Source organism: Oncorhynchus kisutch, linkage group LG10 (assembly GCF_002021735.2).
Source record: "Oncorhynchus kisutch isolate 150728-3 linkage group LG10, Okis_V2, whole genome shotgun sequence".
Classification (NCBI taxonomy): Eukaryota; Metazoa; Chordata; class Actinopteri; order Salmoniformes; family Salmonidae; genus Oncorhynchus; species Oncorhynchus kisutch.
This window is the reverse complement of record NC_034183.2, coordinates 16,363,936-16,375,947: the sequence shown is the minus strand read 5'-3', so window position 1 is coordinate 16,375,947 and position 12,012 is coordinate 16,363,936. Positions and strand designations below refer to the sequence as shown.

The 12,012-nt window shown below is 43.4% G+C and overlaps 1 protein-coding gene across 2 annotated transcripts in view; it reads left to right on the top strand.

Annotated features, from left to right (window-relative positions):
- LOC109897466 (potassium voltage-gated channel subfamily KQT member 1) overlaps positions 1–12,012 on the top strand; it is a 323,503-nt gene that overhangs the window by 65,710 nt on the left and 245,781 nt on the right. For both annotated transcript variants that reach the window (XM_031833218.1, XM_020491956.2), the window contains exon 14: positions 524–592. In XM_031833218.1, coding sequence (XP_031689078.1) covers positions 524–592 — 69 coding nt within the window. The remainder of the gene's footprint in view (positions 1–523; positions 593–12,012) is intronic.

Below are 12,012 nucleotides of genomic sequence, written 5' to 3'. Positions count from 1 at the left end.
ATTCAGCTAGAAATGTGTTTAATTAGGAAATCTGTTGTAATTTGTCTTGAGCCGTTTCATCTCTTAACCCTATTACTAGCCATCTATGGCAGAGTTTGTAGAGTGAAGTGTTGGGCATAACCTATTTATATGTAATTTCATTTTTTGGGAAGGGGGAGCACAGACATGCGATGGACTCGAGTATAAAGGGGAGCATGTGTGTGCATGCATTTGTGCTTGTGAATGTGTGTGAGAGTGTGTTTCTCTCAGTGTGTACACACACCACACAGTAGGCATTCTCTGTTCTCCTCTTGACCTCTTCCCCAGCCCAGCTAATCCAATACCACCTCTAACACCATTCTCATTCTGCATTCCTCCTCTGATTCAATCTCTTTCTTCCCCTCCCTCCCTCCCTCCCTCCCTCCCTCCCTCCCTCCCTCCCTCCCTCCCTCCCTCCCTCCCTCCCTCCCTCCCTCCCTCCTCTCCTGACAAACTCCCAGCCTAGAGATTTTGTAAAAGGAACACAAATGCTTCTCTCTTGCAGTTTGTTGACCAGCCCGCTCATGGCAAAGGTCCAGGACTCAGTCTCAACTCACCACTTGAATTCAAGAAGGTACTGTACTGCATGCTTGGTTTTACACTATTACTATAACCCACTAACCCCCCACCCCCTATATTCTAATGATATACTCCATCTGCATCAAAACGGAGTGACTGAAGTGTGACATCTTATATAAGCTGACAAACAACTATCCAAATACAAATCTGATAGTTCCAACCCTGGAAAAATGATTAAATGATGTTTAGAAGACTGTCATGCAGTTTCGGATTCCCCTGGCAATATATTGTTTTAACAAAATCCAAATTTTCTCTATTACTGTGTCCACAATAAGGCCATAATCTACTTTATGTAGCATTCCCTTATGTGCTGTTGAATATGGCTGTTTGCTGGCCTTGAACACTACACTGTTGAATATGGCTGTTTGCTGGCCTTGAACACTACACTGTTGTATATGACTGTTTGCTGGCCTTGAACACTACGCTGTTGAATATGGCTGTTTGCTGGCCTTGAACACGACACTGAATATGGCTGTTTGCTGGCCTTGAACACTACGCTGTTGAATATGGCTATTTGCTGGCCTTGAACACTACACTGTTGAATATGGCTGTTTGCTGGCCTTGAACACTACGCTGTTGAATATGGCCGTTTGCTGGCCTTGAACACTACACTGTTGAATATGACTCTTTGCTGGCCTTGAACACTACACTGTTGAATGTGGCTGTTTGCTGGCCTTGAACACTATGCTGTTGAATATGGCTGTTTGCTGGCCTTGAACACTACACTGTTGAATATGGCTGTTTGCTGGCCTTGAACACTACACTGTTGAATATGGCTGTTTGCTGGCCTTGAACACTACGCTGTTGAATATGGCTGTTTGCTGGCCTTGAACACTACACTGTTGAATATGGCTGTTTGCTGGCCTTGAACACTACGCTGTTGGATATGGCTGTTTGCTGGCCTTGAACACTACACTGTTGAATATGGCTGTTTGCTGGCCTTGAACACTACGCTGTTGAATATGGCTGTTTGCTGGCCTTGAACACTACACTGTTGAATATGACTGTTTGCTGGCCTTGAACACTACACTGTTGAATATGGCTGTTTGCTGGCCTTGAACACTATGCTGTTGAATATGGCTGTTTGCTGGCCTTGAACACTACACTGTTGAATATGGCTGTTTGCTGGCCTTGAACACTACGCTGTTGAATATGGCTGTTTGCTGGCCTTGAACACTACACTGTTGAATATGGCTGTTTGCTGGCCTTGAACACTACGCTGTTGAATATGGCTGTTTGCTGGCCTTGAACACTACGCTGTTGAATATGGCTGTTTGCTGGCCTTGAACACTTCACATATGAAGGGCATCATATGAGATCATGTGAATAATAGAAGATGTCTTGGATCTTTTATAAGGGATGTGTGAGGACGTGTCTAAAGCTCAAATGATCCTTTTCTCCCTTCCAACAGTAGATGGCGCTTTTCCTTTACACTCTTGTTGTCACGTGTGTGCGTACTGGTAGCGGAGTCAGGTGCAGGAGAGCAGAGAGTTGTGAACAGGCGCACACTTTATTGAGGCAGGAGCAAACAGCAGACGGACGCAATTGCGTCAAAACCTCCAGCAACAATGGCAAAAGTGCAAAGCGCTCAAACATTCACAAAAGCTATAGTTTACCAAATAACATACTTCGTGAAATATACACGGATATTGGACAACCAGCCTGGCGCGTCACATAACACACGTAACACAAAACAACTTCACACAAAGACATGGAGGGGAACAGAGGAATAAATACATGCAGTGTGATTGGGGAATGAGAACCAGGTGTGCAGGGAACAAGACAAAACAAATGGAACAATGAGAAAATGGAGCGGCGATGGCTAGAAAGCCGGTGACGTCAACCGCCGAACGCCGCCCGAACAAGGAGAGGAGCCAACTTTGGCGGAAGTCGTGACACTTGTACAGTACTTGAACACCTAAGTACTCAGTTTAATCATCTCTCAGTGGGTGAACTGTACTCAGTTTATTCATCTCATAGTGGGTGAACTGTACTCAGTTTATTCATCTCACAGTGGGTGAACTGTACTCAGTTTATTCATCTCACAGTGGGTGAACTGTACTCAGTTTATTCATCTCACAGTGGGTGAACTGTACTCAGTTTATTCATCTCATAGTGGGTGAACTGTACTCAGTTTATTCATCTCACAGTGGGTGAACTGTACTCAGTTTATTCATCTCACAGTGGGTGAACTGTACTCAGTTTATTCATCTCACAGTGGGTGAACTGTACTCAGTTTATTAATCTCATAGTGGGTGAACTGTACTCAGTTTATTCATCTCACAGTGGGTGAACTGTACTCAGTTTATTCATCTCATAGTGGGTGAACTGTACTCAGTTTATTCATCTCACAGTGGGTGAACTGTACTCAGTTTATTCATCTCACAGTGAGTGAACTACTCAGTTTATTCATCTCACAGTGGGTGAACTGTACTCAGTTTATTCATCTCACAGTGAGTGAACTACTCAGTTTATTCATCTCATAGTGGGTGAACTGTACTCAGTTTATTCATCTCACAGTGGGTGAACTGTACTCAGTGTACTCAGTTCAACCACTATGTGTAGCTATGTTCCCTTTCATTTAAAGCTGCAAAAGCATATCTGATGTACTCCAGTTACTGTATGTTTTATTGGTACAGTAGTTGTGTAGTTACAGTACTGTTCATGTTCCAGTGTATGGAGTTACACTGTAGTAGTAGGCGACGCATAAACTCTGCCCGGGAGTTCACTGCCTAGGCTTGTGTTTTGATAGTGTTTAGAAGTGAATTATGTTTTTGTGTGTGATATCCTTTAATATCACCAAAAGGGTTTGGCCTACTTGCTGTAACATCACTGTACTATGCTGTAGGTCAACACATACAGTAATGCCCCCCAGACATGATATATGGTTTATTACTGAGGGAATATGTGTTGCTGACATAACTATAATCAGTGATATAATACATGTTTCACCAACTATCAACTGCTAGTGTGATTGTGTCATGGAACATGCCCATATTTCTGGTCTACATGGGTAAGGCTGAGCCAGACGCTCTAACAGATTTGGGACGTGGGCACTCCTATAACAGCTGCTTTGGAAAACCCGATGCCGCATGCCAATTTAACATTTCTTGATTCCCAGTTAAACCGTTTTTAAACAAATTAAAATGGAACTGAGAAGGACCAGGCCAACCCACGCCCCCTAATAGGCTCACTAATAGGGATGTAAACAAATATGTGCACAAAATGTTGGACATTTCTAGGAAATGTTACGTGTTGCATTTATGTTTTTGTTCAGTGTAGTAAAGTAAAGTACAGATACCCCAAAAAACTACTTAAGTAGTACTTTAAAGTATTTTTACTTAAGTACTTTACACCACTACACACACACACACACACACACACACAACACACCACACATACACGGGATTAAATGACAATTACAAAATTCCATAAAGACCAATGTATCAAAATAAAATATAATATATTTTTGCAAAGTATTGTATTTAATTAAAAAACATGTTTTTTGTACCTTAAAATATAAAAATACATTTGCAAGTAGCCGGCTGAACAACAACAACATTCTCAGTATTGGAGACAGGAGAAGGGGGAGAGGAGAAAGAGAGGAGATGGGGGAGAAGGGTGGAGGGGAGGAAAGAAGGGGGAGAGGAGAAAAAGAGGAGATGGGGGAGAAGGGTGGAGGGGAGGAAAGAAGGGGGAGAGGAGAAGGAGGGAGGGGAGGAGAGGAGAACGGGGGGAGAAGAGAGGAGAGGAGAAGGGGAGAAAAGGAGAAGAGGAGGGGAGAAAAGGAGAAGAGGAGGGGAGAAAAGGAGAAGAGGAGGGGAGGAAAGGAAAGGAGAATGGGAGGGGAGGAAAGGAGAAGGTGGTGGAGAGGAGAAGGGGAGGGGAGGAAAGGAGAAGGTGAGGGGAGGGGAGGAGAGGAAAAGGTGGGGGGAGAGGGGAAGGGGGCAAAGGAGAAGGGGAGGGGACGAAAGGAGAAGGGGGAGAGGAGAAGGGGGGAGTGGAGAGCAGCAGTGGCGTTGAGAGATTTACAGCTCCCAGATGTGGTCAGGAAGAGTGTGTGTGTGTGTGTTCGTGTGTGTGCGTTTCTGTCCTGGGCGCTGGCTGGATGGTTGACATGCGGTCCCCTGGCTCTGAAGCCCTCCATTAAGTGTAGTCAGTCACGCAGATAACACACACACACACACACACACACACACACACACACACACACACACACACACACACTACAACAGCATCATACGTACAGTTCTTACTAACTCTATCAGACTGCCTATTCAGACTGACTCTGTCATTGAGCCAGTTGGCTCTGTATTTTCCTATTGAGTTTCTTCTGATGTTCCTAGGTTATAGTGATATAGCAGATAGTGTGGACTATAGCAGCCCAGTGGAGTTTGTTAATCTTCAGACTACCCTCCAAGTGGGGTTCACATCAGAGGACAAATGGACAGCTGTGTGTGACTGTGACGACATTGGGCTGGCCAAAAGGAAGTGGCACTGCACGGTGGCCGCACACCACCTGTCTCCATACCCCTCTAGGAGATCTGTCTCACTACCCCTCTAGGAGATCTGTCTCACTACCCCTCTAGGAGATCTGTCTCCATACCCCTCTAGGAGATCTGTCTCACTACCCCTCTAGGAGATCTGTCTCACTACCCCTCTAGGAGATCTGTCTCACTACCCCTCTAGGAGATCTGTCTCATTACCCCTCCAGGAGATCTGTCTCACTACCCCTCCAGGAGATCTGTCTCACTACCCCTCTAGGAGATCTGTCTCCATACCCCTCCAGGAGATCTGTCTCCATACCCCTCTAGGAGATCTGTCTCCATACCCCTCCAGGAGATCTGTCTCCATACCCCTCCAGGAGATCTGTCTCCATACCCCTCCAGGAGATATGCCCCAGAACATGCATGCACTAGTTTTCACGCAAATGTTGGCATTTATAAAAATTTTACTTGATGTGAGAATGTGCTTATCTTCCTGCAAACTGTGGAAATGCTTTCTTCACACAGTGTCTTGTGGTTGAAGTATTGCATTGCAACAAGGAGACAGTAGCCTAGTAGCCTTGTGCATGAATATATGATGACACTCTTATTCATACCAAAAAACTGGTCGATAAATATAATAAGATGCAATCATTTGCCATTAGTGAGAAGAGCAAAAATCTATTGATTTTATCTTTGTGTTCTAAAATAATTATAAATCGGCATCCAGTTCCTATTGTTTATGTCATTTCCATGACAATTACAGAATAAATTCCTCACCTTTTCTGACTGGGATGGTTTAATTCCCACGAAATAGCCTATAGGCCTACAACAAGTTAGGAAAGGCCACCATTCATCCCATCTCTCAAGAAATTGGACCAACTTCACAGTAGTAAATAAATAAGCTATTTGAAGTATTTTGCTCTATGCGATGCGATCCAAAGTGCAGTTTAACGGTGGAACAGACTGTTCACCTTTTCCATTGACGTTTTTAGGCTGGTCTACATCTGAATACTGTAATGTAAAATTTCTCAAGTAGACAATATTTAATTCATAAACATAATGCATAATGAATATACCTGTCATAACTATTACAGACTAAATTCCTCACCTTTTCTGGCCATGATGAGTTCATATTCCCGAATTAGCCATACAACAAATGACCATGCACATCCCATTTACTTGGGCTTATTTGATAATTGTATGTTTTTGCTCTATACATCCAAAGGGAGAGCAGGTGAGCAGGCTACTTCTGTAAGTAGGACTACTGTAAAACGATCAAGTAGACAATGTTTCAGAATAGAACATGAAATGCAAAACATTATTGAATTTAAACGATCTGTTTACAGGTCCACAACTATTTGCAATTGTTTTTGTCTTTCAGAAACGGTCAGATAAAGCAAATGTCACTACAAAAGAAAACATTATGCCGACACCTCCAAAGACATTTCATCCTTTAGCCATACTGTGTTGGCCTGATTCCAACACCTCCAAAGACATTTCATCCTTTAGCCATACTGTGTTGGCCTGATTCCAACACCTCCAAAGACATTTCATCCTTTAGCCATACTGTGTTGGCCTGATTCCAACACCTCCAAAGACATTTCATCCTTTAGCCATACTGTGTTGGCCTGATTCCAACACCTCCAAAGACATTTCATCCTTTAGCCATACTGTGTTGGCCTGATTCCAACACCTCCAAAGACATTTCATCCTTTAGCCATACTGTGTTGGCCTGATTCCAACACCTCCAAAGACATTTCATCCTTTAGCCATACTGTGTTGGCCTGATTCCAACACCTCCAAAGACATTTCATCCTTTAGCCATACTGTGTTGGCCTGATTCCAACACCTCCAAAGACATTTCATCCTTTAGCCATACTGTGTTGGCCTGATTCCAACACCTCCAAAGACATTTCATCCTTTAGCCATACTGTGTTGGCCTGATTCCAACACCTCCAAAGACATTTCATCCTTTAGCCATACTGTGTTGGCCTGATTCCAACACCTCCAAAGACATTTCATCCTTTAGCCATACTGTTGTTGGCCTGATTCCAACACCTCCAAAGACATTTCATCCTTTAGCCATACTGTGTTGGCCTGATTCCAACACCTCCAAAGACATTTCATCCTTTAGCCATACTGTGTTGGCCTGATTCCAACACCTCCAAAGACATTTCATCCTTTAGCCATACTGTGTTGGCCTGATTCCAACACCTCCAAAGACATTTCATCCTTTAGCCATACTGTGTTGGCCTGATTCCAACACCTCCAAAGACATTTCATCCTTTAGCCATACTGTTGTTGGCCTGATTCCAACACCTCCAAAGACATTTCATCCTTTAGCCATACTGTGTTGGCCTGATTCCAACACCTCCAAAGACATTTCATCCTTTAGCCATACTGTGTTGGCCTGATTCCAACACCTCCAAAGACATTTCATCCTTTAGCCATACTGTGTTGGCCTGATTCCAACACCTCCAAAGACATTTCATCCTTTAGCCATACTGTGTTGGCCTGATTCCAACACCTCCAAAGACATTTCATCCTTTAGCCATACTGTGTTGGCCTGATTCCAACACCTCCAAAGACATTTCATCCTTTAGCCATACTGTGTTGGCCTGATTCCAACACCTCCAAAGACATTTCATCCTTTAGCCATACTGTGTTGGCCTGATTCCAACACCTCCAAAGACATTTCATCCTTTAGCCATACTGTGTTGGCCTGATTCCAACACCTCCAAAGACATTTCATCCTTTAGCCATACTGTGTTGGCCTGATTCCAACACCTCCAAAGACATTTCATCCTTTAGCCATACTGTGTTGGCCTGATTCCAACACCTCCAAAGACATTTCATCCTTTAGCCATACTGTGTTGGCCTGATTCCAACACCTCCAAAGACATTTCATCCTTTAGCCATACTGTGTTGGCCTGATTCCAACACCTCCAAAGACATTTCATCCTTTAGCCATACTGTGTTGGCCTGATTCCAACACCTCCAAAGACATTTCATCCTTTAGCCATACTGTGTTGGCCTGATTCCAACACCTCCAAAGACATTTCATCCTTTAGCCATACTGTGTTGGCCTGATTCCAACACCTCCAAAGACATTTCATCCTTTAGCCATACTGTGTTGGCCTGATTCCAACACCTCCAAAGACATTTCATCCTTTAGCCATACTGTGTTGGCCTGATTCCAACACCTCCAAAGACATTTCATCCTTTAGCCATACTGTGTTGGCCTGATTCCAACACCTCCAAAGACATTTCATCCTTTAGCCATACTGTGTTGGCCTGATTCCAACACCTCCAAAGACATTTCATCCTTTAGCCATACTGTTGTTGGCCTGATTCCAACACCTCCAAAGACATTTCATCCTTTAGCCATACTGTGTTGGCCTGATTCCAACACCTCCAAAGACATTTCATCCTTTAGCCATACTGTGTTGGCCTGATTCCAACACCTCCAAAGACATTTCATCCTTTAGCCATACTGTGTTGGCCTGATTCCAACACCTCCAAAGACATTTCATCCTTTAGCCATACTGTTGTTGGCCTGATTCCGACACCTCCAAAGACATTTCATCCTTTAGCCATACTGTTGTTGGCCTGATTCCGACACCTCCAAAGACATTTCATCCTTTAGCCATACTGTGTTGGCCTGATTCCAACACCTCCAAAGACATTTCATCCTTTAGCCATACTGTGTTGGCCTGGTCCAACACCTCCAAAGACATTTCATCCTTTAGCCATACTGTGTTGGCCTGATTCCAACACCTCCAAAGACATTTCATCCTTTAGCCATACTGTGTTGGCCTGATTCCAACACCTCCAAAGACATTTCATCAAGTTCACCATTGATATTTCCTTTAGCCATACTGTGTTGGCCTGATTCCAACACCTCTAAGGACATTTCATCAAGTTCACCATTGATATTTCCTTTAGCCATACTGTGTTGCCCTGATTCCAACACCTCCAAGGACATTTCATCACGTTCACCATTGATATTTCCTTTAGCCATACTGTGTTGGCCTGATTCCAACACCTCCAAGGGCATTTCATCAAGTTCACCATTGAAATTTCCTTTAGCCATACTGTGTTGGCCTGATTCCAACACCTCTAAGGACATTTCATCAAGTTCACCATTGATATTTCCTTTAGCCATACTGTGTTGGCCTGATTCCAACACCTCCAAGGACATTTCATCAAGTTCACCATTGATATTTCCTTTAGCCATACTGTGTTGGCCTGATTCCAACACCTCCAAAGACAGTTCATCCTTTAGCCATACTGTGTTGGCCTGGTCCAACACCTCCAAAGACATTTCATCCTTTAGCCATACTGTGTTGGCCTGATTCCAACACCTCCAAAGACATTTCATCCTTTAGCCATACTGTGTTGGCCTGGTCCAACACCTCCAAAGACATTTCATCCTTTAGCCATACTGTGTTGGCCTGATTCCAACACCTCCAAAGACATTTCATCCTTTAGCCATACTGTGTTGGCCTGATTCCAACACCTCCAAAGACATTTCATCAAGTTCACCATTGATATTTCCTTTAGCCATACTGTGTTGGCCTGATTCCAACACCTCTAAGGACATTTCATCAAGTTCACCATTGATATTTCCTTTAGCCATACTGTGTTGCCCTGATTCCAACACCTCCAAGGACATTTCATCACGTTCACCATTGATATTTCCTTTAGCCATACTGTGTTGGCCTGATTCCAACACCTCCAAGGGCATTTCATCAAGTTCACCATTGAAATTTCCTTTAGCCATACTGTGTTGGCCTGATTCCAACACCTCTAAGGACATTTCATCAAGTTCACCATTGATATTTCCTTTAGCCATACTGTGTTGGCCTGATTCCAACACCTCCAAGGACATTTCATCAAGTTCACCATTGATATTTCCTTTAGCCATACTGTGTTGGCCTGATTCCAACACCTCCAAAGACATTTCATCCTTTAGCCATACTGTGTTGGCCTGGTCCAACACCTCCAAAGACATTTCATCCTTTAGCCATACTGTGTTGGCCTGATTCCAACACCTCCAAAGACATTTCATCCTTTAGCCATACTGTTGTTGGCCTGATTCCAACACCTCCAAAGACATTTCATCCTTTAGCCATACTGTGTTGGCCTGATTCCAACACCTCCAAAGACATTTCATCCTTTAGCCATACTGTGTTGGCCTGATTCCAACACCTCCAAAGACATTTCATCAAGTTCACCATTGATATTTCCTTTAGCCATACTGTGTTGGCCTGATTCCAACACCTCTAAGGACATTTCATCAAGTTCACCATTGATATTTCCTTTAGCCATACTGTGTTGGCCTGATTCCAACACCTCCAAGGGCATTTCATCAAGTTCACCATTGAAATTTCCTTTAGCCATACTGTGTTGGCCTGATTCCAACACCTCCAAAGACATTTCATCCTTTAGCCATACTGTGTTGGCCTGATTCCAACACCTCCAAAGACATTTCATCAAGTTCACCATTGATATTTCCTTTAGCCATACTGTGTTGGCCTGATTCCAACACCTCTAAGGACATTTCATCAAGTTCACCATTGATATTTCCTTTAGCCATACTGTGTTGCCCTGATTCCAACACCTCCAAGGACATTTCATCACGTTCACCATTGATATTTCCTTTAGCCATACTGTGTTGGCCTGATTCCAACACCTCCAAGGGCATTTCATCAAGTTCACCATTGAAATTTCCTTTAGCCATACTGTGTTGGCCTGATTCCAACACCTCTAAGGACATTTCATCAAGTTCACCATTGATATTTCCTTTAGCCATACTGTGTTGGCCTGATTCCAACACCTCCAAGGACATTTCATCAAGTTCACCATTGATATTTCCTTTAGCCATACTGTGTTGGCCTGATTCCAACACCTCCAAAGACATTTCATCCTTTAGCCATACTGTGTTGGCCTGGTCCAACACCTCCAAAGACATTTCATCCTTTAGCCATACTGTGTTGGCCTGATTCCAACACCTCCAAAGACATTTCATCCTTTAGCCATACTGTTGTTGGCCTGATTCCAACACCTCCAAAGACATTTCATCCTTTAGCCATACTGTGTTGGCCTGATTCCAACACCTCCAAAGACATTTCATCCTTTAGCCATACTGTGTTGGCCTGATTCCAACACCTCCAAAGACATTTCATCAAGTTCACCATTGATATTTCCTTTAGCCATACTGTGTTGGCCTGATTCCAACACCTCTAAGGACATTTCATCAAGTTCACCATTGATATTTCCTTTAGCCATACTGTGTTGGCCTGATTCCAACACCTCCAAGGGCATTTCATCAAGTTCACCATTGAAATTTCCTTTAGCCATACTGTGTTGGCCTGATTCCAACACCTCTAAGGACATTTCATCAAGTTCACCATTGATATTTCCTTTAGCCATACTGTGTTGGCCTGATTCCAACACCTCCAAGGACATTTCATCAAGTTCACCATTGATATTTCCTTTAGCCATACTGTGTTGGCCTGATTCCAACACCTCCAAGGGCATTTCATCAAGTTCACCATTGAAATTTCCTTTAGCCATACTGTGTTGGCCTGATTCCAATACCTCCAAAGACATTTCATCCTTTAGCCATACTGTGTTGGCCTGATTCCAACACCTCCAAAGACATTTCATCCTTTATCCATACTGTGTTGGCCTGATTCCAACACCTCCAAAGACATTTCATCCTTTAGCCATACTGTGTTGGCCTGATTCCAACACCTCCAAAGACATTTCATCAAGTTCACCATTGATATTTCCTTTAGCCATACTGTGTTGGCCTGATTCCAACACCTCCAAAGACATTTCATCCTTTAGCCATACTGTGTTGGCATGATTCCAACACCTCCAAAGACATTTCATCCTTTAGCCATACTGTGTTGGCCTGGTC